We start from the raw sequence: 27596 nt of genomic DNA, 5'->3' as shown, positions 1-27596 counted from the left end.
GCAACAGGGAGAGAGACAGTTCAAAATAAAGAGACCACTGGATTTGCAAAATTAAAATGCCAGTAAGCAAGGTTAGAAAATGATTGACCTGCCAACTCATGGCAGAACCAAGAGTCCAGAGAGCGGAGAATTATTCCTAGGCTTTGAGATATAATCAAGAATTTCCAAACATTTTTCTGGCCAGATTTCAGAATTACTATGTGCCAGTGACCTCACTCTCTTGGCTGGGGGAGGGGGCAGCAGACCATGTCGTCTTTATTTACAAAGATCTGCAGATCAAGAGGAGGTGTACTTCACAAACTAAACCTTAGGAGCCTCAGCAGCACTTGTACCTGACTTAATTGACAAGGTTATTGGCTTTGACCTGATGTTGAGAGAGGAGACTTTGGGAGGGCCTTGGAAGGGGTAAGTGTATTTTGCATGTGGAAGGGACACAAATCACTAAGGGCCAGACAGTAGTAGGTAACCATTTAGATGGTTACCCCAATGATACCAGCCTTCTGTTATTCATACCCTTTCATAATGCTTTCCCCTTGGAAGTGAGCTGGGCCTAGTGACTCACTTCTAATTAACCAAATACAAGACCAGGGGATGTCGGATGTAATGTAAGTTTCCAAAAAGATTCTCGCATCCATCTTGGGTACCTTCTCTTGCCTCCCACCTTCAAGGAAGCCAGCCAGCTGCCCTGTTGCAAGCTGCCCGTGGAAAGGAATTGGTGTGTCCAGCCAAAAGTGAGGACTCAAGGGCAGCCAACGGTCTGAATGAGTTTGGAAGATCATTCTCTCCAAAGAAAGACTTCGGGTGATTACAAACTGGTAAAAGAGACTGTGGGAGCCAGAGGTGCCCAGCTAAGCCACATCTGGACCTTACCCAATGAAATTGTGAGATAATGTGTTTGTTTTAAACCACTAAGCTTGAGGGTAATCTGTTACACAATGACATACTATCACAGCTCTTATTCTGGTTCAGTGAATTATTGATAAAATAGAAACTGTATCTGTAGTCAAATATACCATGTTGAAAAGAATCACAGTAGCTGCTATTAGGATGAGAACCCAACTGTTGCCCTGGCTGGTGTGGCTCAGTGGATTGAGCACCGGACTGTGAAGCAAAGGGTCACTCACTGGATTCCCAGTCAGGGCACATGCCTGGGTTGCAGGCCAGGTCCCCAGTAGGGAGCACATGAGAGGCAACCATACATCAATGTTTCTCTCCCTCTCTTTCTCTCTCCCTTCTCTTCTCTCTAACAATACATAAATAAAATCTTTTTAAAAACCCAAAACAATAAAACAAAAATATGAAACCCAACTGTCATTACCTTAGCACATATAAATTTACCTTTCACTCACATAATCACCCATTGCTAGTATTCCTGGGTGACTCAGGGCCCAGAGTTTTCCATCTTGCTGCTTTGCCACTTCATATAATTAACAGTCTTCTTCCAGCTGGAAGGTACATCCTCTTCTTAAGAACCGAGTCTTAAGTGACATACACCACTCCTATTCTAACCACACTAAAGAATATAAAAGTAGCCCTGGCTGGCGTAGCTCAGTGGATTGAGCGCGGGCCTGCGAACCAGACGATCACGGTTCAATTCCCAGTCAGGGCACATGCCTAGATTGCAAACCGGTTCCTTGCAGGCAACTCCCAGCAGGGGATGCACAAAAGGCAACCATACATTGATGTTTCTCTCCCTCTCTCCTTCCCCTCTAAAAATAAATAAATAAATAAAGTCTTTAAAAAAAAAAAGATGAATGATTTAAAAAAAAAAAAAAGAATATAAAAGTAATAGCGGCTGAGTAATGTAGGATGTGCCTAGGATGTGCCTGGGCAGCCACATTCCAGAATCAATTCCAGACACTAGAAAGAAAAGCACAGNTTACCTTTCACTCACATAATCACCCATTGCTAGTATTCCTGGGTGACTCAGGGCCCAGAGTTTTCCATCTTGCTGCTTTGCCACTTCATATAATTAACAGTCTTCTTCCAGCTGGAAGGTACATCCTCTTCTTAAGAACCGAGTCTTAAGTGACATACACCACTCCTATTCTAACCACACTATAGAATATAAAAGTAATAGCGGCTGAGTAATGTAGGATGTGCCTGGGCAGCCACATTCCAGAGTCAATTCCAGACACTAGAAAGAAAAGCACAGACTTTTGGTGTCATCTAGTCATATCATGGATATCATTAACTAATACATACTCAGGATCTTGGAAAATAACCACAGCTGGACTTGTGGTCACTGGAACTGCTATAACCTACATGAGATAAAACTCCCCCCAAACTCCTCACTCTGCGTACAGGAAACTAAAATCCTTCAGGAGTTCCAGTGGAAACGTTCACGGGGATTTTCATGATAGTCATTCGGGTGTACTCAGTCCCCTTTGTACAGACTCAAGTGGATGTGATACTGGAAACCATGTCACAGGAGTGCTTTTAATTAGAACTCCACCGCAGTCTCAACTGTGAGGAACAATTATTCAGTGCAATGGAGGAATTCTGAGCTTTATTAGGACCATTTCATCTGTTCTCATGGTTAACTGCTTCCCTGTAATTCAGCTGCTACAGATGCCAAAGTGCAATACCCTTCCCAAATGCAGTAGCTCTCATGAGAAGACCCAGTATCGAAAGGACAACATGTATGAAAAGTTTTAAGATGTTGGTGCTTTTTTCATTTCAAAAGAACATGGAAAGGCTACTGGGTCCAGGACAGGGGTCCTTCAAATGATATGTTAGGGGCATAAACATAAATGATCCAATCCAGCAGTATAAACTCTTGTCCTTATATATTACACAAACTAATTCCCAACCATCTAAATACATTTCCTAGAAGAAAAATTTTCACTTTTTAGAAGATTTTGTTTATTTTTTAGACTGAGGGAGAGAAATAATGTGTGGTTGCCTCTTGCACACCCCCCGCCGGGGACCTGGCCCACAACCCAGGCATGCGCCTCACTGGGAATTGAACTGGCAACCGTTTGGTGTGCAGGCCAGTGCTCAATCCAAGCCCCCCCAGCCAGTGCCATTTCCTAAATTTTTGATGGTATAATTAGTAAAGAACAGTAAATATTTCTGAATGAGATTAATCTCCTATCTTTCTCTTTCCAACTACAGGTCATATAAAATTCAGATGTTGGTTACCAACGAAGCAATGACAGTGGGACTAGAAGAGCAGATTCAAACATTGAGAGTTTTCTGCCATAAGAAAGGTATGGAAAGGAAAATTAGTAGGCAGGTTTCTTAAGGTTTGCGGGAGCCTAAGTTTTCTAAGATGCATAATCCTTTGTGACAGCCCCGTCCCCACCTTTCCCAAGACTTCGATTTCATTTAAGAGAAGTGGCAGGGCTGGGAATCTAGTCAAACACCAGAGGCCAGCCACCGCCTGGATCTCCTGCTGGCCCGGCTTCCGCCAATGGCAGCCCCATGATCGGTAGCGGTAAGATGATTCCCAGGGAACTAATAAAACAGTCCTGACTTCGATGTCTTGCTGAAGGTCAGAATTTCAAGAGGCCTTCTACTTGTAAGGATCTAATTTCACTGTGAAGAAGCATCACAAATCCTTTTGGAACTGGCATCCCTCATCATCTGGAGTTTGTGGCAACGTCTTTCCAGCCCCTCATGCAAAATGGGCTCATTATGACGTGCTGTATCATGAATGCCCTTCCACAGTACAGAACAGGGCTCCAGGTTTGTCTTTGGATTTTCCTCAGTCAATCCTTAACACTCTGCTTCTCTACAGTCTGACAATCATTCTCTAGTACTAATTCCTATACAGGCTAGTTTTCTAGCCTGAACGATGGTAACTCTCGGTTAGAATTAGAAGTTAAATATTGGAAGAACACCAGGTACCTTGCAGATATAAAGAATTAGAACAAAATTAGGACGTGAGAAAGCCGAAAAGATTTTAATGGATCAGAGTGATAGGTAGAGAGGCAGAAATCTTTAGGTTACTGCCCAAGGATGACTCAATTACAACTATTTCTGGTCCACGAGTGGTTTCATGTCGAGAGTACAATAAGGGCCTCAACCAATCAAAATGAATACTGACTGGAAGAAAGCATCCACTCAGGCGTTACATAAAAGCCAAATACTGACCTTGCTCCTGTCCTCGAATCTCCAATTAAAACACAAAGAATGAAACAATCTGATTGCCTTCATTGAAGCCTTGTGACTGGCAGTTCCCCAGAACAATACAGAAGAAAGTAAAAGTGTCAACCACGAAAAGTGTTAAAGACAGAAACAGATTTCAACATATATAATGAAACAATATATACAAACACATAGATGTACATACATGCAAAGATATATTCAATATTAATCTTGATGCTATGCAAATCACACACTTCACTGAATATACTGTGGACAGGAAACTCTCCATAGAAGCACACATAGAGCTTAGTCTCCTACTGACTGGACAACAGTGTTGAATAATCGACTTAATCTGTTTGGCACACTGCAATCCTATGTCATAATTAAAACAACGCTGCAATCAATGTTATTTACATCTACCTATTTATTGCAATGGAATAAAAATTCCTAGATCCAGAATAACTGTTTCAAGAGAAATGCACATTTATAATGTACATATGTTAACAATACGTAACATCATATTGTGTTCAAAATGGGAACAATTTACACAGCTAATGATGAACAAGTGCCTCCTTTCTCACACTGTTACCAGCCTTGGATAGTATCCAGATTCTAGACTTTGATTGAGAGGCATCTGAGAGGCACAAAGATTTGAGAGGCACAAAAATGTTTAATTTGTAATTTTCTGGTTAGTGAGGTTAAGGTCACAAATTTTCTTCGTCCCTTTGAATTTGTGATTTGTGAAAGCCTGCTGTTATGCATGGTCAAATCTCCCCCCACTGCTTTGAATGCGTTATAGTACTTTGTTCCTAAATGATATTTTTTATTTTAATGCAAGTTATGTATATTTTCCTGTCAATTGACTTTTACACCATTTTGGGGGCCTTTACAATGCCTAAGTTTTAAATCTTTACATAGGCCAACTTATTTTCTTCCTTGTGTCTTCTGGGACTCCATGTCCTACCTAGAAAATTTATCTGTATTATATACAATTGTATTATATGTCTCTGGAAGGTGTAAATGTGTTTTTTTTTCTTAGAGGGTAGATAATGTACTGTCAAAACATCATTTGCCCCCAAATTTAAAAAAAAAAGTCTTTTTATGTACCAAAATCTCACATGCAAAGAAACTAATTTTTAAAATGTCTGGCTATGATCTACAAATTCTCTCTCCTGTGTTTTTAATTTAAAAAAACTGTCAAAGTGAACATATCCTACTGGGACTCTGTTGTGGAAAACAATTTACAAGTATTTTAACAATATTGAGTATTTCATCTATAAAAATATTACCTTTTTGACATATTTTCTATTATTCAATATGGTTTAATAGTTTCCTTTCACCTCTACTTATAAATCGCTTAACAGTTTTTCTTGTTGATGTGAGAGTTGTATTTTCCTCAAGAAAATAATTAGAAACTTTTGCATGTTACTTCTCTGCAATAGGGCAAGGGCAAACTTTCTGTAAAAGGGTAGTAATATTTGAGGTTGTGCAGGCCCTATTGTCTCTGCTACAGGTACCCAACTCTGATCTTAGAGTGAAAGCAGCCAGAGGCAGTATGTAAAAAAAAAAAGAATGTGGCTGTGAGCCAATACAACTTTATTTACATACATTAAAATTCAAATTTCATATAATATTCATGTTGTCATCAAACGTTATCCTCTTCACTTATTCAATCATGTAAACATTCTAAAACAATTTAGATCATGGGCCATAAAAAATATTCAGTGAGACTTGAGCCATGACTCAGTTTGCAGACCGCTACTCTTGATGAGTATAGCTCAGGTTAACGGGTACTTTGGGAGTTCAACAGAATTCATTTATGAGTCCAGGTAACTTTAAATAGATTAAATCTTACAAAGTTTTCTAATTCTTAACATGTCTGTAGTTTTAACTTTATTCATATGAAGTTTACATTTTTCTGACTGTTCCAGGTAGCCGACTTGTCCATATTCTCTACTTGCTTCCTAAAACTGTTGTCAGAGATAATGTTAAATTTCCTCACCAAGTGCACCTTACATTTATGCAGGTAAATTGGAAAACCACAACACTAACTATCATGAAATCAAATTTTAAACCAATATAGGCAAAGCTTTATTGACAACCCAGAACTCCTGTGCCTGGCCTGTTCTATGCATCATTTTTATTCGGAGGTAATTATGGTAATGCTTCAATGTCCCAAAATAGTTTTTAAGAGTTAAAACTACTCAACACTTTGGATGGACAAGGCACTGTTTTAGGAGCATCTTAAGGAATTAACCAGTTTAAAAGGATCTCAATGCATACTTTCACATGAAGAGTGAAGGAATTACATTTACGTCTAAATCAATCTGACATGTGGAAAACAAACTTGTAGAGGACAAACACGAGAGCAGTGAGACCAGCTTTTAACGATTGGTAATGACAGGCGGTCTAGCTGAAACAATGACACTGAGCCTATGGGGATGGAAGTGAGGATGGGTTCCAGAGATATTTGGGAAACAGATCCATAGGACTTGATGTGGAAGGTAAAGAAGGGCGAGTTGATGACTCTCCAGCATGAATTCGCTGAGAAGCAAAGTATGTACTCTGCCTGAAGACTTTTCTGCTTTTCTTATGACTATAGGACCTCTCTCCAGTATGGACTCTTTTATGTTGATTAAGGTGCCCAATTTGGATGAAGGTTTTCCTACATTCCTTGCATTCATACGGCTTCTTTCCAGAATGAATTCTCTGATGTACACTAAGGGACTGACGATGGCTAAAAGCTTTGCCACACGCACTACACTCATAAGGCTTCTCTCCAGTGTGACTTCTGCGATGACAAATAAGGGATGATTTTGTTTTGAATGCCTTTCCACATTCAATGCATTCATAAGGCCGTTGGCCTGTGTGAAGTCGCTGATGTTGAGTACAGGATGAGTTATCACCAAAGGCCTTTCCACACTCAATACATTTATAGGGCTTCTCTCCAGTATGAACTCTCTGATGTTGAATGAGGTGTGTGGTCTGGCTGAAGGCTTTCCCACATTCCTTGCACTCATATGGTTTCTCTCCTGTGTGAGTTTTCTGATGCTGTGCAAGGTGAGCCTTTTGGGTGAAGGCTTTACTACAAACCTTGCATTCATAGGGCTTCTCTCCAGTATGAATTCTCTGGTGAGTGGCCAGCTGGGAACTGATGCTGAAGGATTTGCCACATTCTGCACATTCAAAGGGTTTCTCTCCAGTGTGAATTCTCAAATGACTAGCAAGGTGTATATTTTGCCTAAATGCTTTCCCACATTCTTTGCACTTAAAAGGCTTTTCTCCAGAATGCACTCTTTGATGTTGAGTGAGAGATGCATGATGGCTGAAGGCTTTTCTACAAACATCACATTCATATGGTTTCTCTCCAGTATGAATCCTTTGATGAACAGTAAGAGATGAGCCGTATCTAAAGGATTTGTCACACACATCACATTTGTAGGGTTTCTCTCCAGTATGAATTCTCCTATGTTGGTTAAGTCCTATGTGATCACTGAAGGCTTTCCCACAGTTGACGCATTCAAAGGGTTTCTCCCCAGTGTGATAGTATCTCCAGTGACGAATAAGGGATGTGTTCTGTATGAAGGCTTTCCCACATTCAACACACTCATAGGGCTTCTTCCCAGTGTGACATCTTTGATGTCGGGCAAAGGAGGAGCCATCGCTGAAGGCCTTTCCACACTCATTACATTTATAGGGTTTCTCCCCTGTATGAATTCTCTGATGAACGGTAAGAGATGAGCTCTGGGTGAAAGTTTTCTTACATTCATTACATTTGAAAAGTTTTTTTCCTGCATAGATCCCTGTATGTTTTGTTATGACTGTATTTTGGGAAAAATTTTTCTTAACTGAATCATGATTCTGAACTTTCTCTTCTGAAACATCCAAAGGGAACCATCTTCCAGAGTTGGTATATGTACACTCTCTTTCTTTAGAGAGGGTTTTGTTATTAGTGATTGTCTTTTCCCTGTATTGTGTCTCCTGACCTACCAGCTTCCTTTCAAACACACCCTCAGAATCCCAATTTTCTCTGAAAGTGGAACACTCCACATTAGTGCTTAAAGTTCTGTCTGTTACCACTTCAGCAAATAAATCCTGCTTTGGAAATAATTCCTGGGTCTCATGTACAGATTGGTGGCCTGAAACATATCAAGAAAACAAATATTTCCTTTATCATATACTAGAAAAATATACGCTAAAAGGAAAATTGTAAATGAATTCACTAAATGGTGAAGTAAACCACAAAAATTATGCATTTCTAAAAGCTATTGCATTTAAACATGCTGCTTACGGTGTATGTAAAAGAGACCCCAGACTGAATTCACACAGGAACCTTAGAAGACGTGATTAGAAAAAAAAAAAAAATATATATATATATATATATATATATGTAGAATTGGTTACATATCAGAAAAGCAAGGATTTTAAAAAATATTCTGCAATCACACCATGTAAAATTACACCATGACATACACAGATTTTAACCTCTCTCTCACTCTCCACCAATCCTGCTTTGGATGCCAGGGCAGTCATCACATCACAAGTTGTTTCAAGAAACATGCCAAAGCACAAAAAAAGAGACTGTACTTGACAACGTTCATGAGGAGTATCTGAAAGCCTGATTATTCCCCTATAATCAGAAAATGGTCTTCTGTAAACCATATTTTATGTGAGTAATTTTAACAAAACTATACTGCCAACTAATGGCTACAGCTCAGTGGTCTCATAAAATCATTTTTACGTTTGTTTACCTGCTTGCGTCCACAAGCCTGACAAAATCTTCACTTCTTTCCTGACCAGTTACTGAGGATGGGGGTCTTGAAATTTAATTTCTCATTTTGAAGAGACTGTTTTTACAATAATGATGACTCAATATTGTATTTAATTATGTTTAGATATACTACTGAAAATGTATACACCTTATCTCATACTTGAAGCTTATAGGGAGGAATAAATATATCTGCAATCCTTTTGCCGTATCAGTTAGCAAACACCAAAAATTGCTCATATGTAGTTATATCTTAATAAATATACATAGACGAAATTGGTACTGGGGAGATGATGCAGAAAGACAATGTCTGGAAAAAGATGTCGATGTTAAAAAAGGAAAAAGGAGAAAGTCTTTTTTTAAAGGACCAAAAAAAAAAAAAAACCACTGAAAACTTCCCTTCTTAGATCAAAGCAAGACAAGGAGGTCTGCTTTCACAGCTTCTACTCAACGCTGACCTGGATGTCCTGGCCAGAACAATTAGAAATAGAAATAAAGGGCATCCGCATGTGCTGATGACATGATTTCATATACAGAAACCCAAGGGAATTCACAAGCTAAGTATCAGAGCTGGTAAGTTAAGTCATCAAAATTGGAGGATACAAGAGCAACACATAAATATCACCACGTTGTATGTAAAAAGGAAATTATTAAAACAATTCCATAAAAATACCATTAAAAGAAGAAATTATTTAGGGATAAATTTACCCGAGGTTACCCGAGGTGCTAGATTGATGCTGAAAACTCAAACACTTACTGAATAAAGTGAATAAAGAAGACCTAAATAAATGGAAAGATATCCTGTGTTCATGGATAGGAAGACTTAATGTGCTCAGAAATAGGAAAAGAACCAGAAAAAAATTAAATAAATAACAGAAGACTAAACAAATTTGTTATGTGGTACCAATGGGAATAGTATATCGATTTTAAAAGAAAAACTATGAGTGGAAGAAATTAACAAAGTAAATGCTTCTGTTAATGAAGATACCACCCAATTTAAACTACTGTATAGTAAGAAACATGATGCAAACTTACAGACCACACAAAACTAAGAAAAAATGTATCACATTCATAAAACAGGACTTACATTCACACTATATAAAGGCAAAAAAAAAGGGACCCAATAGAAATGTGGGTGATAAGTAAATATAATATAAATTCTAACTGGATTCAAATGTGTATACTCTCAATACTACAAGTTCCTCAGAAATAAATAAAATTCAATTTTCACCCAACATCTTGGCAAAAATTTTAAAACACCACCAATCAAATTCTATTGGTTACAATGTCTAGAAATGGGTTTCTTATATATTATTCACCAACAGTATATCACTGTATTCATGAGACTCTAAAAACATGTATATTTTGATCATGCAAAATCATATGTACAAACTGGACTGCTTTTATTTTAGGTAAAAACTGGAAAAGATCTAAATGTTCAAATGTCATCAACAGTCAGTTAAGTAAATTATGGTCTATCTATCTATTGTAACACTAGACAGCCACCAAAAAAAAAAAAGAACTATACATATCAAGTTTCTAAGGACACAAATAGGAGAAATTATAAAATAAGTAATATACGAGACTATATAGAATTTTTGGTTTTATATATCACATTTTATAAAGTCTAATTAAAACAAAAATTCTCATTACCATATGTAAAAAATAGTTAGAGACAATACATCAAAGAATTAGTATGTGTATATAAAAATTCACTGGGACTGCCCTGGCTGGTGTGGCTCAGTGGACTGAATGCTGGCCTATGAACCGAAAGGTTGCCAGTTCCATCCCCAGTTGGGGCAACCAGTCACAGCACATGCCTGGGTCGCGGGCTAGGTCCCCAGCTCGGGCATGCAAGAGGCAACTGATTGACGTTTCTCTTTCTCTCTCCCATCCCCTCTTTCTAAAACTAAATAAAATCTTTTTTAAAAAGTCACTGGGACTTAGAACACTTATGACACAAATAGAGAAATGGGTATAAAATGAGAAAAATTTCATAAAAGAGATACTCAAATTTAGAGGAAATAGTCAACCTCTTTCATAATGAAAAAAATAACTTTAGGGTATAATCTTTCTCCAAACCATAAGCATTAAAATAAATTTTTTTAATCCTCACCCAAGGGCATTCTTTCATTGCTTTATTTTATTAGATTTTATTTATCTTTAGAAGGGAAGGGAAAGAGAGAGAGAGAGAAATATCAATGTATGGTTGCTTCTTGTGTGTCTCCTCCTGGGAACTGGTCTCTGCTGGGGACTGGCTTGAGACCCAGGCATGTGCCCTGACTGGGAATCGAACCGCGATCCTTTGGTTCACAGGTCTGTGCTCAATCCACTGAGCTACACCAGCCAGGGCCTTTCATTGCTTTTATTTATTTATTTATTAAAAAGATTTTATTTATTTATTTATCTTTAGAGGGGAAGGAGAGAGGGAGAGAAACATTCATTGGTTGCCTTCTTGGACACGCCTCAGTTGGGGATCGAACCTGTACCTGGGTATGTGACCCAACTGGGTATCAAACCTGTGGCCTTTTGATCCATAAGACAATGCTCCAAACAACTAAGCCACACGGGCCAGAAAATACCCTCTGCTCTAAGGAAACAATTAAACCCATCCTTCTAGTCATCACTAGAGTTGCTGAATGCAAACAAAGCAAACTTTCAGAGCCTAGCAGGTATTCGTCAGGGCTATGGCAATCTCCAAAACATATAGTTTTCACTTCCATAAAGCCTCCTACTGTAAGTACGTTTTTTCTACCAATAAACGTGAAGTAACCTAACTGAGTATGTACAACATGGGAGGTATGTGAAAACATCTGTATGCATGAGTGAATACACACTTTAATTCCTACTATGTGTTCACTGTGACTTGAAAGAGGTCAAAGTTGCCTTGTTAACACACTGTGCTTACAGGTATCCAAACAGGTGGTAAGATTACATTCTCTACAAACTGTTATGTTTTTTTTTAAAAGAACGTCTTTTCCCTCCCTTGGGTATTAAATGAGAAAGATCTTCCACTGATGCTTTCTTGCCATCCGACTTCCGCTCACTGAGTCTGAAAACAAGGGTGCACCTGGGACCCTCTCCTTTGCCCCTGCATGCCTTACTGGAAATTCGCTAGGTCTACCTCATGCCAGTTACCGGTGAACATGTCTCATCCCCACAGCCCACTCCCCTCTAGAGTAATGGTCTGAGTAACATATGTGTAAATTCCCTCTCTCTAACTACTTGCCAGTGCCAAGCAGTGTGGCCAACTGGTGGTTCTCACCGGAATGAAGGCATGAGGAAGTGGACCGGCCTTTGGCCATGGAGGAGTAAACCTTTGGAAGACAGCTCAAATGCACTTTGGGTCAGGAAAAGTCACTGAAGGAACTGAGTGGCTGGGACCAGAAGGAGCACAAGCGGCAGGAGTGCCACCCCGCGGGAGGAGGAGGAGGGAGAACAGTTTGGAAAGGGCAGGCCTCATTTCTCTGCAGTCCAGGAAGACCTGGTAAGGTTTTTCTCCTGTACATTAGTGAGGACTTGGCTCCAGAGAAAGCTACTTCTCAGCCGTGGTGGCATTCCCACGCCCGGCTTCCTGCGCTCACCTGAAAGCACGTCGTCTGTCAGCTCTCTCTTCACCGGCCAGGGCTCCTTTCCTTGGTCCAGTACAGACACCACATCTGGCGTAGAAATACGGCGTCCTGCGTGCGGGAAAAGACAGGGGGTCCACCCATGATCCTGGCATCCTGGAGAACCAGTTCCTGGGCTTTGAGAGAAAGTGTTATTACAGGACGAAGCAGAAAGGAAAGTGAGGAATGCCAGACAGCAGGGACAAGGCTTCCGGCATAATGAAGATCCCAACATTCAGTTCTACAGGGGCAAACTCTTACCTTAGGAACCTAGAGCAGAAACTCAGCCCAACACTTCAGAAGACCCAGCAAGCATACACACAATTCAGAACCGAGGAAAGAAAGAGCTGGGGGAGGGACAGCCTCACCTGCTGCCTCCAGGTCGTGGGTCTCCCGCGTCACGTTCTTATGGAAACTCTCCCGAGACGGATCTAGCCGCTGGGAGAAGTCGGTGGCCACGTCCACGATGGTCACCAAGCCCTGAAATGGCACAAACACACTTTCCAACCAAACCACATCGCAAACCTGCAATGGCTCTAGCAGGGCGGGCAGTGTCCACACAGTGAGAATTCTAGGTTTCGAGTGATCTGGGTCTCATGATGACTGTGCTTTGTCATGGCACATATGTTTTGGGGGAAAAACCAGGAGAACCTGTTTCTGCCATGGAAAATTCATAATTCTGTAGAGAACAGCTTACATGCGGCATGAGTTTTCTCACGCTGAAATCTCTGATGAAAAGGAAGGGTTGCGGCCCTGCCTGAGGTTCCTTCAAGTTCATTACATGGAACACTTCTGATCTCATTAGCCTTGTTACAGATGAACTCCCCTGCTTTTCCCATGTGTCTCATGACTGTGTGCTCCTCCTCCTGGGGGCCAGCCTGTCTGCAGGGGGCACTGCACTAGAGCATGGGCATGGTCTCTGTCCTGGGATGAGTTTCTTAATGCAGGACGCTGCCTTCTTGGTCTGACTTCCGCCACTCTGTGCCACTGGAACAAGGAAGCCATGCCTGGGAACCCTCTCCTCTGCCCCTCTAATGCCCTGCTGCAAACTTTGCCAACTCCACCTCGTGCAAGTTACCCAGGAACATGCCCTCTTACCCCCATGCACGGTCTGCCTTACCGGCTGCTTCTCGAACAGAGCCTCGTAATCCCAGCGTTCCCTGAACACGGAGCACTGCACATGGCAGCCGCCAAGCTTCTCCACCAGCACTGCCTCAGACCACGGGGCTTCACACACACCCGCCTCTGCAGGTGATTCCGTGGCCTCCGGCAGAGCCTGCCAGTCTGAAAGACAGCAAGAGAGTAGGCATCGCTTTCATTATGGATTAGTATGAAGACAACTTCCCAAATGCAGCCAGATGAACTAAAATCCTCAGAAGAGCGTATCATTTTGAAAGCATTTCCCTGACTAACCTTATGTTCCCCAATTTGGGCAGCTCTAACTCTAAACAATGTATGAGCTTTCTCGCCACAGTGCTCACCACGCAGGGCACGTTATGCTGTTAGCAGGAGAATGAAAAGAAATCGATGACCAGATGAGAGAGCTGACAGAAATTTACATCGAAGATAAAATGTGGCAAATATAGACACACAGGGAGGGAAGGCTACAGAAGAAAATGCTGTATAATTATTCAGTAGAAGTCGCTTTGACACTTTCTCCATTTTATCCAGCAAAAATTTCTTCTGTAGCCCAGTATGCCTTTTTTATTACTAATAAAAATGTGATTAAGTATGAAAGTTAAATGGAGAACTTTGACAAAAACACCCTTACAGTTCTGTGCCACCTGATAACACGTGAGCCATTGTCACTTGTCACTGTGGGCACCTGTCCTGTCAATACCACAGTCCCTCTGAAGCAGGATTTGAACAAAGAGGTCTCACAGAATTCTCTAGTTCTCAGGAAACCTCACCATTTCCTGTGATAGTAACCTCCAACAGATCTGCAATTCTGACTTCTAGCCTTACTTGATTAACTTCTTGTTCCAGAAATAATGCTGTGGTTGACAGCTCTGTATTCCCTAGTGGGGCAAATAGCACCGTAAGGATAGTCCATCAAATCAGAACCACGTTCTTTTCTTCTGAGAGCACTCACTCAACTTCACGTTGCCTGTCTGCACCAGGCAGTCCACGTGAACCCCAAATCATTTATGGCTGAACCCAAACTCATCTCCTAACCTAATTCTTATGTTCCCGCTAAAAGCTCCAATCTCATTCTCCTGGCCTGAAACTCAGAATGCATTTCTTCTTCTCAGTCTCTCTTGCACTTATCAGGTGTAGGACGGCAGTTTCCACTTCACTGAAGCCATGTACCGGTGTGTGTTGTCTCCCCTGGGAAGTGGCTGATTCTTACAGGCAGACCCCCATCTTACCGGCCAGCACCTGATGCTAAGCTGACACTGGAAGAATTGGTTTTACAAAGTCTGTATACCAGTCATTTCATCAAAAAGAAGTAAGACAGCAAAAACAACATCAGAGTCAGCCAAAGACTTTTGAATGAAAGGAGATTACTAAGTAAGTCTGAACGTCAAAGGGTCTGAGAGGGAGCTGGGCGAAAAACGGACCCAGAGGACAGGAATGAAGTTACGTTTAGAGGAAGAGGGGCAACTTTGGGGTAAAAACTTGGGGAGTCCGTTTTCAAGAGGACCTAACTTGCCCTCCAGGCCCAGAGCTTAGGAAGAGCTTGCTGACGATCCCACACGTCTGAGGTTGCCGAGATGTGACCCACAGTGGCTCCCCCACCAGGGTCCCCCACGCTCACCTGGGCACGGGCCTCTGGTCAACTTCCTCTTGGCCATCCAGGGCTCTTCCCTTTGTTCTAATGAGGAGATCATATCGGGCTTAGAGAAACAAAGTCCTAAATCCATAAAAAGAAACAGGAGGTGGTCGGGCTGTGGGTCTGTGATGGGAGAGGGCTACATGCTCAAGGCGTGGCACTTCGGAGTTTCAGGATCAGACAAGGGGAAGGTGCGAGAGAGGGCAGGAACACCCTTACCCAGCAACACCAGGTTCCTGTAGTTCTCCAGCATCACGTCTCTGTATAGGGCTCTCTGAGCACAGGTCAGCCGTGCCCACTCCTCCTGGGAGAAATCTACAGCCACATCCCCAAACGTCACCAAGCTCTGCAAGGACAAGACCACATTCTCGCTCAACCAGGGCTCGTGCACCTCACATGTTGGGGTTGCTATGGACAAAACTGTGTCTCCCAGTTTGTACATTGAAGTGCTAACCCCCAGTAACACCAGGAATGAGGGATCAGAGGGGCAACTGTGTGAAGAGGCAGCAAGAAGGGGCTGTCTGCATGCCAAGCAAGGAGCCCTCAGAAGCCAACCCTGCCAGCACCTTGATCTTGAACTTCTAGCCTCCAGAAGTGTAAGAAGCCTCTGTTGTCCAGGTCCCCCCAGTCTGTGGCATTTTGTCATGGAAGCCCTCCCAAACTGACACAGGGATTTCAGGATCGCCTTCTCTTCATTTTGGGTAAGAGAATGAGCATGTAAGGAATAGTATCTAGTAATTTGGAAATCTAGTTTAATGTCATAAACTTGAGAAAACTATGGAGACAGCCCCCGCCCAGGGGAACAGGCACATCCATGTGGCTGAAAGGAGGTACACGTGAGAAACAGTTCCAACATCAATTCAAACAATACATCACAAAGGTAAAATGTTCCATGCACAACAGGGCATTTCCCTGAAGACAGGGCAGAGCATTCTCCACATGAGGGCGCTCCAGGCGCCTGGGGTGATCGGCACACACATGGAGAAGTAAACCTGGGCACATGCCTCAGAACAGCACGACCATCCCCATACCCGCACAGGGCTCTGGGGCTTTCTTTGTGACTTCACGTTCACTAGAAGTTGAATATTCATTAGAACAGAACAACATGGTAATACTTGCAGGCAAGAGCCAAGAACAGCATACTGAGCCCTGAGCCAAAGATGCACTTGTGTGCCCCGAAGTGAGCTGGTCTGAAACAAACGTGGGTGGGCTGGTAGAGCACGTGGCCACAAAGCCGAGCGACTGATCTGAGGGCTGAATAATGCACAGGAGTGTGCTTTTTTTTTTTAAGATTTTATTTATTTATCTTCAGAGGGGAAGGGAAGGAGGGATAGAAACATCAATGTACGGTTGCCTCTGGTGTGTCCCCTGCTGGGAACTGGCCTGCAACCCAGGCATGTGCCCTGACTGGGAATCGAACCGCGATCGTGTGGTTCGCAGGCCCGCGCTCAATCCACTGAGCTATGCCAGCCAGGGCACGAGTGTGCTTCTTGTAAGACTTCATGGCAGCTCTGTGGCTGTTCCTGTTGATGTTGCTGACACACACATCACACACCTGCAATTTGCTGAATGTCTTCAATTCTGAAATCTGTGTGAGGTTTAGTATTGGACATCTTCAAGTATCCTGGAACTCTTAACATTTCAATGTGCCACGAAATAGGCCAGACACAAAAGACAAATACTTCATGATCTCACTCAGATGCGGAAGATAAAATCGTCCAACTCACAGAAGAGAGGACAACAATGGCTGCCAGAGGCCAAGGGGAGGAGGAGCTGGGAGGTGAGGGTCAGAGAGGACAGACTTCCAGGCACACAGGGTGAGTTCCAGAGACTTCCTACGCAGCCCAGTGCTCATAACTGGCAACAGTGTACTGTAAGAGGGCAGACCTTACATTACAGGTCCTTACAACCAAAAACAGTATTATGATAAAGGGTAGGAGGAGACACTGGGAGGTGATGGACAGGTTCCTGGTCTTGATGGTGGTGATGGATTCATGGGTGTAGACTCAGCCTCAAACTCATCGGGTGGCACACATTAAAAACAGGCAGTTTTTTACACGTCAATTACAACTCAAGAAAGTAGTTTAATAACAAAAAAGCCATTTTAATGCAATTATTTTAAACTGTGTCCAAAGACACAGGCACTTGGACACATGCTGCTCTGTGTCTGTGACCCAATGACAGCAGACACAGTCACAGACTCCAGTGTAACTGCTCCTGGGCTGGCAAGTTGCGCACTTATTTCTTCCAAATACTTACCTATTGCTCAGACATCCTTTACTAATTATGTTTTAAAAATCTTTACAATATGTTTACAACACCTTGACAGTACCTCCGTGAGTCTGTTGATACAAAAGAAAATTATGCCCATTTCTCTAGCATTTGTTACCACGTTGCATTGGGTAAGAAAACTGAAATGTGTAAGCTTCTAAACTGAAGAATCTGTGTTTAACATTTTCTTAGACTTTTGAACAGGGTTCTTGTGGGTTTGATGATTTTTCCTTAGTAGGAAAGGGGCCCCTCCACTGTCTAACCCCACGTGGGCTCATGAGGGACCCAACACTCACAGTATGTGTCCGTTCTCATGGTGTCCGTCCACACACACGAGCAATGCCTTGTGTCTGCCAATACTCTGTACTGCAAATAACCACCACGGCTCACGGTGCTTACATTTCAGACACTGACACACAAGCTGTTTCACCCCACAACATCCCAACGGCCAGTCCGATTCTTGTTCCCATGTTACAGGTGAGGAAGCAGAGCTGTGACTGGCCCACCAATCAGACAGTCCCCTGCAGAGAGGGGAGGGCCAGGACCTGAGCCTGGCAGTTCGGCTCCACAGTCCACGCACTCACCCTCCGCATCACAGCCAGCAAAGTCCTCTGTAAAGGGCTTTGGATGCCGCAGAGGCTGCCACAACCACCCCGCTCTGCCCGCAGAGCAGGAGTGCAGCCTCGGGCAAGGAGTGGGCTGTGCTCCAAGAAGGCTCTTCGTGAGCACCAAAGCGTGAAGTTCATTGATTCTAACATGTCAGAAAATACCATTCTTTCAATGATTTTCAACCACTGAAAACTGTAAAAACCATTCACAGCTTGTGAGCTTTCTATACCAAAAGAACTGGGGGGGCCAGAGGCGGCCCACAAGCCAGTTTGCCCACCTGTTCCACATTATATACATTGTGTGGTTCATGAATGTCACCTAAGGGTGGGCCTGTAAATTTCTAAAGCAATCAAAATGGTGTGACGTGCTGATCACTGACACTCACTGAGTTTATTTAACATGTGCCAACAACTTCCATGTAGTAACTTAAGGAACCCTGACAAAAACCAGGAGGCACGTGCTGCCTTTATCCCCATTTTTACAGATGAAGAAATGTGGTCATTTAATTGCCTCACGGTTATACAGCGATTACAGGCCAGAGCTGGCACCCAAACCCGGGCAGCCTGGCTCCCCAGTCCATGCCTGTGACCAGCATGCGACCCTGTCTCTACTAAAAGTTTCCATGGTGACGGTGACCACGGCAATAATGCTTGATGGCCAGTCGCCCTGACAGAAAACAAGGTCTCTAGACAACATGGTTTCCAGATGAAACAAACTTTCTGTATCTGAGGACGGATCACCCCCCTTCATTCAGGAAACGCAAAACACTCCCAAAGGTACAGGTCCTATTCTAATTCCTGTCACTTCCAGAGACATGATCTTTCTAAACGGGTTTCACAGTGTCATACTAAACCAAAGAAAACACACACGTACAGAATCTTCTCCAGGTGTCAGAATTTGATTAGGTGTTTAACTTGTAATCTAAATAAAGATGAGAAAGAGGCATTAAAGACAAACAAAATGCAAAAGCAACTCTATCCTTATAGAAAAATATTTTGTATTATTATTTTACAAGAACTGAATAAAAAGTATTTTATATAAAAAATGCTTAAAAGAGGTTTTTTTGGTTCCATTCAATTTAGTTCATTTGAAAGCATACAAATAAAAAATTGGTAATAATTTTTTTTGGTAAAGCTTACTATTCTTTTTTAAAGCATGAATTCTAGCTATTGAGGCCCTATTGCTGTTTTATTGAAATATAATTTTAAAAGTATTCTGATTTCATCTTAGTATGGTAAACTTTAATCCACAAAGTAAGAAAAACTTCTGTGAACGTATTCATAGGAAATGATCAGGGTAAAGCACATTTTCAGGTAAAAAACCAATTATACTGAATAGCTGACATATCTTAAATTAGCAACAGAACTGGTTACAAGAGAACTTTAAGACTATATTAAAATATTTAATCGACAAATACTTTCTATATGAGACACTGGGGCAAAACTGTCCAAAATCTCTGCCAGTGGCAGGTGTCCCCGGCAGTAGGGAATCAGACAAGATAAATAGAGTAAAATAACCCAAAAGTAAAACACATATAGGTGATGAAGAGTTTAAGAAAGTGAAGCAGGGATGAGGGAAGTAAAGGTCTGGTGAAAAGGTTGGAATTTCAGACAGGAAAAGGAGCAGGCAATTAAACAAATTTATTTAGTCTTGGCTGGTGTGGCTCAGTGGATTGAGTGCTGGCCTATGAACCAAAAGGTTACCCATTCCACTCCTGGTCAGGCCACATGCCTGGGTTGCGGGCTAGCACCCCAGCTGGGGGCATGTGAGAGTCAACTAGTCAGTGTATCTCTTACACACTGATGTTTCTCTCCCTCTCTTCCTCCCTTCCCCTCTCTCTAAAAATAAGTAAATAAAACCTTTAAATTTTTTAAATTTAAATATGTTTATTGATTTTAGAGACACAGAGAGAGACAGAAACATCAATTGGTCACCTCTTGTACATGTCCTGACTGGGGACCGAACCTGCAACCTTTTGATTGATGGGACCATGCTCCTACCAACTGAGCAACCTGGCCAGGGTGAAAGACAATTTTTGAATGAGCACAGAGTTAGAAGTGTCAGAGCTATAATGGCTAGGTCATATGGGGCCACTGGTCACAGGAAAGATTCCAGCCTCATTCAGAAAAGCCACTAGCAGACTTTGAGCAGAGAGTGACATCACTGTGCCTGCTGTGTTGGGAAGTGACGTTGGGAGCAGGAGCAGGAGGTCACAGAAGCAGAGTTAGGGCCAACAGTAAAGCAGTGGTGGGACACATGGTGATGACTCTCAGATTTCAGACACAATTCAAAACAGTGCCCACAGGACTTGCAAACAGGTCACATACAGTCGGTGAGGGGAGAGAGGAGACAAGCACAGTGCGAGGTTTCTGGCCTGAGTAACTGAGAGCGGGGCCGCCACAGTCTGAGACAGACACAACTGTGGGAGGGGCCGGTTTGGGGGAGAGTCTCGGGAATTTGGGTCTGGTGATGTCAAGTGGAGGAGTCGAGTTGAATACACAGGCCTAGAACTCAGAGGAGAAGTTTGGGTTGGAAAGGAGAATTCAGAAGATGCCGGCATGTGGCTAGTTTTCATAGACAACAGGGAAGGTGTGCTGACAGAGAAGAGAGAGCTGAGAACTGAGCCCTGAAGTGTGCCCAGTTATAGCGAAGGACGGGAGGAACCAGCCGCAGAAACTGAGGGTCAGGAAAGTGGAGGAAAGCCAGAGAGGAAGGCCTCCCAGGAGCCTTTGGAGGCCCGAGGGTAAGCCCATCAGGAGTCGGCAGCCGCCTGTTTCTGTAAATGAAGTTTTTGTGGAATACAACCCCACCACCCATTTACCTAATGTCTGTGGCTGTGTTTAGCTCCAGGGAGCAGAGTGGAGTAGGCCCCTGAAAGCCTAACACATTTACTACCTAGCCCTATATCCTGAAAGCCTGCCAACACATGAGCTATTTCAAGAACCAAAGAGAATCTAAAAATGACTAAAAACTGAGTACTGCATTTGGTAATGTGGAGATCACAGCTGACCTCCTTAAAAGCAGTTTGTGAAAAACAGGTGGAACCTGGTTCATATATTTATGAGAAACAGCTGATAAAAACATGTCATTTTAAGAAGCCACGCAATCAAGTGGGAAAATAACCATTTTGAACTGTACCAAAAATGCTGCCCTTCCCACTTCCACCTGCCAAACATCACCTCTCCCTTCAAAAGTTGGCTCAGGAGACTGAATGCCAGCCTGCAAACCAAAACATCTCCAGTGATTCCCCATCAGGGCACGTGCCTGGGTTGCAGGCTGGGTCCCCGCTTGGGGGCGTGTAAGAGGACACCAATCGACATTTTTCTTGCTCCCCTTCTCCCTCCCCTCCTTCTCTCTAAAAATAAATCAATAAAATCTTAAAAAACAAACAAACAAAATAGCCCTGGCTGATATGGCTCAGTGGAATGAGCACCAGCCTGCAAACCGGAAGGTTGCCGGTTTGAGGGAAGGTTGCTGGTTGGGGTACATGCCTGGATTGTGGGCCGGGTACCCAGATGGGGCCCTGCAAGAAGCAGTCAATCAATGTTTCTCTCATATGTCTGTTTCTCTCCCTCTCTTCACCCTCTCTAAAAATAAATAAATAAAAATATTTTAAAAACTAAACAAAACATGGCCCAAATTGTCTCAGTAAACACTCCCTTATCTACTCCCACAGCACAGCCCGTGTCACAGGACTGGTCCAAGCTCTTGCAGTCTGAGGCCTTTCTGCTTTTCCACCACAAGGCTGTGGGTTACTCGAGAGAAGGGGCTGGGGCTCGGCCACCTGTTTTTCCAGGGGCTGGCGTGAAGTGGACACCAAACAAACCAGGCACAGCACAGGGAGTGGTCCTGTTTCCCGCAAGGAGTACCTTTCTGCTTCCTCAGAGTCCCTCGAAGCAAAGTGGCACAGGGAGGGGCTGAGTCACTTGGCCTATGAAGAAGGAACACTGAATGGGATCAAGAGGAAGCAAGGAGGAAGGCCCTGAACAGCCCCACAGCCCATCACTCACCAAAACGGGAGGAAATGGGAACCAGCTCCCAGAACACATCTCTTAAACTGAAACCTTTTAGCACCCTTATGTTCACTGCAGCGTTATTCACAATAGCCAAAATCTGGAAGCAACCCAAGCACCCACCAACAGACAAGTGGATAAAAGCCTTGTGGTACATTTACACAGTGGAATATTACTTAGCCATAAAAAATGCAATCTTACCATTTGTGCCAGCATGGAATGACCTAGAGGGTATTGTGCTAAGTGAAATCTAAAGCGCAAAACAAAGGGCAATAAATGAATAAACCGAAACAGACTCATAAATAGAGAACAGACTGACGGTTGCCTAAGAGGAGGGGCACTGCAGGACTGGGTGAAAAAGGTGAAGGGATTGTGCCCTGACCAGGCGGCTCAGCTGGTTGGAGCATCGTCTCATACACCAAAAGGTTGTGGGTTTGGTCCCCCATCAAGACACATACTTAGGTTTCAGGTTCGATCCCTGGCAACCCATTGATGTTTCTCTCTTTTTCTCTCTCAAAAAAAAAGTCCATAAACATATCCTAAGATGAGGATTTTTTTTTTAAAAGGTGAAGAGAATGGGAAGTACAGATCAGCAGTTACAAAATGGTCAGCAGGTGGCTGTGCAGTACAGCACAGGGTACATAGCCAATAATGTAACAACTACAGAGGGTACCAGGTGGGTACCTGTAATCGTTAAATAGAATTTTAAAATAATCTGAAAAAAACTGTAAAGAAAATAAGCATTATGCACTCCTGCAAAGCAACGCGGAGCCAGGAAAGGTGCACTCACCAGGGACGTGACTCCCGGCTCATTTCCTGTCGCTGCTGCCTCTTGCTTGTGCCTCCTGCGCTGGGGAAGGGCGGCATCTCTGGAAGGCAGAGCTGGGGGTCGGGGGAGACAAAGGGGCGGTCAGGTCTATCTGCGTCCTGACTCAGCAGCCTGGAGACGCTGCCTTCAGGCCGAGTCTCCCACGAAGAACCGTAACCCCAAAGGGCTTCCGCAGGTGGAGAACCCAACACTCCGGCACCAGCAGGGTGAGGCCAGGCGTGAAGGGGCAGCTAGTACGGGGCCCTTACTCCCCGAGCCGGCCACGGAAGGGGCGAGGTGTCGCGTCTTCGGGACCATGGAAACGGGAGCGTGGGTCCGGGGACTCAGGGCCAGTCCGGGTCGCTTCCTGCACCCGTACCGGGGTGCTCTGAATTACGTTCAACGTCCAGACTCTGGGTCCTCTCACCCCGAAGAGATGAGGTGATCCCCAGCCACACCCGCAAGGCCACCTGTCACCCTCACCTCTGGTCTCAGGCCCCGTGGTCACCGCTCGCCGCTGGCCCTGGGAAATGAGGCCGTTCCTGGAGCGCGGCCTTCCCCGGCCCCGGCGGGCGAGAGAAGCCGGGAACGCCGCCGTCGCGCCCCGGCCCGGCCCGGGCTTTGTGCGGAGGGCGCCTGGCCGCGCCGGGGACCCCAGCTTGTGCGTCCCCACGCTCGCGGCCGCCCTCGCTGCCCCTCGCATGTCTCCGCGAACACACCCACGCACGCTAGGCACTCCCGGCCCCCTGCGGCCCAGTCCCCGCCCCGTGTGGACCCGGGCGGACCCGACCAAACGCCGCGCAGGTCTCGCGAGAGCAGGCAAAGCGCGCTGCGGGAGGGAGTGGGCGTGACCGCTGCCGCCGAGCCTTCTGGGAAACGTAGTTCCGCCACGGCTGTAACGGCGTCGCACGGAGCGCGGACTGCCAGGGACAGGTCCGCTCCGCGATCCTACAGCGTCCGTCCGCGAAGCCCCAGGCCTACAGGCCACCCCGAGCGACAGAGCCGCGCTCCACGGGATTCTGGGAGTCGCGCCTGGGTTGGAGTGGACGGAGCAATTGGTAGCGAGGGCGGGGCCTCAAGGAGAAGGGACTGGACGGACAGCGGGCAGGCCTAGGAGGGCGGTCCTCAGAGAACCGTCTCTCGGGGTGGCACCGTCGACGGGAAAGGGGGCGGCAATGCTGGGCGATGTCAGGTACCAGAGTTTAACTCTGTGTGTGCGTGAGAGGGACCCCGGTGCTCCAGTCTCCCTGATACTCGGGCCACCCTGCCCGCTGCTCCTGTCCTTGAAAGGCGGCTGCCCACGTTACTCGCCGGACGCTAGGTCTGAAGCAGTCCAGTGAATTACTAACATCATTAAAGTTACCCATAATGTTACATTTAAAAACTCAAATTATGAAGTATACATTATACCTTATATTAAAATCTCAATATATTATCTCATTTTTATAAAAAGAATAGCTCTGTGTACAGGTACGTTGACCAAAATGTTACTAGTGGTAGGATTATGATTTTATTTTCTTTGCAACTCTGTATATTATCTTAATGTAAAAAATAATACTCATTTGCCTCAAACTTTTTCTACCTGGGTGGCTCCGTGGTGTCATTCACTAGTCATCTCAGAGAAGGCTCCTCAGCCTCCCAGTCACACCCCACATGACCTTCTAAAACCCTCTAAATAGCGTTATCCGGAGTTGGTTGAAGTTCTGTTCATTTACAAGAACACGTCATAGGAGTGCCAGGATGGGAAATACGTTAATGAAAGTCATCATTAATAAACAAAAGGTGAAAAATATCCTCTCATCATCTCAGATATCCTCTTCTCATCTCATGAGGAAAAGGCATCTGATAAAATCCAAGATGCATCTGTAATTTAAGAAAAAAATGCTTACTAAACTAGGAATAACTTCCTCATCAGAATAAAAAAAATCAAATAGTTCTAAACCTGAAATACTTTCATTCAGCTTTGTTTAAGATTATGCTTTTTTAAGGTTTAGGGTAGAAAGAAAAAGTGCCAACTGTAGTTCTGTGAATGGAAACCAACATAACAAACTTTCTTTTATTGTAAAGAATATTTAGTCTTAACCTACTATAAAAATAAAATGGGGGAAAAAGTCTCAGCCCAAGAATTTAAGTCTTTCTTGGGTTATGTTTTTATGAATCCATCTGAAAGGCAGAACAGTGAAAAAAATCTGACTTCATCTAACTGAAATACTCAGAATGTGAAATAAAAATGTTTTCTTTAAAAAAAAACCCCACTGAAGCCAAATTGGTAGGCTAAAAGGAAAATTGGTTAACATTCATCCATAGCTATCTCAAGCAATGGAGCCTTAGTTGGCAGGGTTCCTTAAGGTTTCTTGGGGTTTAGAGTTATAACATTCCAAATTCTCCCAAACCCTCATTTCTGTAATCACAATGCCAAACAAAATAAAGCTCAATGCCTGTGAGTTTTATTGGCACTGGGACATTTAGCAATGAAACATACAAGGAAGAAATAAACTAGACAACTATATTACAAACATGGCTTGCATTCTAAGTTCATGCCTTAAAGCGAAATTTTTAAGCTGTAAGTCATTATTTCACTTTCTATTACCCAATTCCATATGGACAGGTATTACATATTCCTTAGATTGGCACATCTTGTACTCTATTGGTTTAAGGCAACAGTGATCTAGACCACAGCTGACTGTCGCTATCAATGCATGCTTTCCTGACATGAAGATTAGGACCCTAACAACTTTTGCTCCACTTCACCCAATAACAAACTTTAATAATAATCCACATTTTCTGAGGACCTTTTTCATGAAACAAACTACCAATTTCTCTACTGTTAGGTTTCCTTGATTGACAGCAAAGTAATTTAATCTCATTTTACTTATTTTTTAAGATTTTTGTTTATATATCTTTAGAGGGGAAGGGAAGAAGAGAGGGAGAGAAATATCAATGTATGGTTACCTCTCGTGCAGCCCAGGCATGTGCCCTGACTGGGAATCGAACCGCGATCGTCTGGTTCGCAGACCCGTGCTCAATCCACTGAGCTACACCAGCCAGGGCTTAATCTCATTTTAAAAGGAAAAGAAACTTCTTCTGGTGGGATACAACCTGGAAAGAACACGTATCAGGCCACCTCCAGCAAGCAGAACAGCAGGAACTTATGCAACATCTTTGAGTTGTGGCCAAAGGATGTTCATATCATCTCCCTCCTGTGTACCAAGGAGAGCATGTGATTGGATTAAAGTGAACCCTGTACAACTGCTAACATGAGCAAAACCTTATGGAATGACATCAAAGTGGCTCACAGTGGCTCAGCAAAGAAATTTGTGTAAAATTGTGTTTGTGTTTTTTATTTATACTGTAGAGAAAAATAACTATTGGATATATATGCATTTTCATAATTTTAACTCTATAGTTTATATATTTAAAACTACAGTACTATATTATGTAGTTAAAGGAATTAAACTTTCAATAAACTACAAACACTTTCTATGAGTATAGCGGTATCTTATTCTACATAATCATCTCTTGAACCAATTTTCCATAATTTAAGTAAACAGTTTACTAGTGTTGGACATTATAGCTGTTCCAAGTATTGTATGCTTCTATAATAAATGTGTGTGTGTGTATTTCTGCACTTGTGCCTTTTAAGAAGATAAGTGCCTAGATGTAGAATTGTTACAATAATTAATTATATTTACAGTTTGACAGTTAACACCACATTGCCCTCTAAAGTGGTGTTCCAACAATTTAGCCTCCCACTGTATAAAAACATCATTTCTCACATCTGCAACAGTACTGGATACAGTAGTATCTAGAAGTTAATTCGTTCTAGAAGGCTTTTGAGAAGCAATTTGTTTGAAAACTGAATCGTCACACTCACATATTCTTTCCTTTGTTGCCTTAGAGAAGTGTGACCCATCATACAGGTATCAGCATGAAAGGCTTGTAATTTCAAGAACCAAACTTTTGTTCAACAACTGAGACATTTTTTTCCATGAACAACATGGCTGACAACTGAATTACTCAAGGTGGGAGATGTTGAGAACTTTGGCTTGAATGTACTAGTCACCCTGTACATTCACATGGGTTGGATGTTGTTAGTGAGGACTTTTAAATCTTGCACTTACCCAGAAATTAGTATCATTAAGGACTTTATTTTCTTTGCTTTAAGTTCTTCATGGAAGAGCTGCTAGTTGGTATGCTTTGCCAGACTGTGTATCTTATCCTTGCTGGTTTCCAACAGCACTTTTGATGAAAGCTACATCCTTCATGATATACATTTAAACTCTCTCTCAACTTGTCCTGTACCTGTTAACATTTCATATAGTGTCTTAAACCATGGAAAAGGTTTAAATTTTTTACATGGTCCTACATGTCACTTTCCTTTATGGCTCCTAAACTCTGTGCTCTGTTTATCAAAGCCTTTCTCAACCCAAAATGGTAGAAATATTCTACATTCTGCTCCTGAATATTCATATCGTATCTCCTGTTACATCTTTAATCCACAGTTAATGCAATTGTCTGTAAGGGATAACATGCAGATATGACTTTATTTCTAGTTAGAGAACTACTTGTCAAACAACATTTAAATAATCCATCCCTCCTAATGACACATCAAAAATACCATTTTTGTTAAATACTAAATTCACAGGTATGTGAT

General features: G+C 43.1%; 1 protein-coding gene across 9 annotated transcripts; it reads right to left on the bottom strand.

Annotated features, from left to right (window-relative positions):
* Nucleotides 1-4557: 4557 nt before the first annotated feature.
* Nucleotides 4558-23727, bottom strand: ZFP28 (ZFP28 zinc finger protein). 9 transcript variants are annotated; one of them, XM_037053890.1, is made up of 9 exons: nt 22925-23015; nt 21991-22052; nt 18991-19042; nt 15461-15587; nt 15227-15322; nt 13589-13752; nt 12837-12948; nt 12445-12540; nt 4558-8231 (listed from the first exon to the last, which is right to left on the bottom strand). In XM_037053890.1, exons 4-9 carry the CDS (start codon nt 15492-15494, stop codon nt 6526-6528), a joined length of 2208 nt encoding a protein of 735 aa, XP_036909785.1. In that variant the 5' UTR covers nt 15495-15587; nt 18991-19042; nt 21991-22052; nt 22925-23015; the 3' UTR covers nt 4558-6525. The 9 variants fall into 9 exon arrangements, with proteins under 9 accessions (XP_036909785.1, XP_036909782.1, XP_036909784.1 ...); XM_037053887.1 differs by having other exon boundaries at nt 18995-19042; XM_037053889.1 differs by lacking the exon at nt 22925-23015 and adding an exon at nt 22336-22473 and having other exon boundaries at nt 18995-19042.
* Between the last annotated feature and the right edge of the window lie 3869 nt (nt 23728-27596).

Source organism: Sturnira hondurensis, unplaced genomic scaffold, assembly GCF_014824575.4.
Source record: "Sturnira hondurensis isolate 20B ecotype Veracruz unplaced genomic scaffold, ASM1482457v3 Scaffold0008151, whole genome shotgun sequence".
Classification (NCBI taxonomy): Eukaryota; Metazoa; Chordata; class Mammalia; order Chiroptera; family Phyllostomidae; genus Sturnira; species Sturnira hondurensis.
The sequence above is the reverse complement of the archived record's forward strand: the minus strand, read 5'-3'. Positions and strand labels throughout refer to the sequence as shown.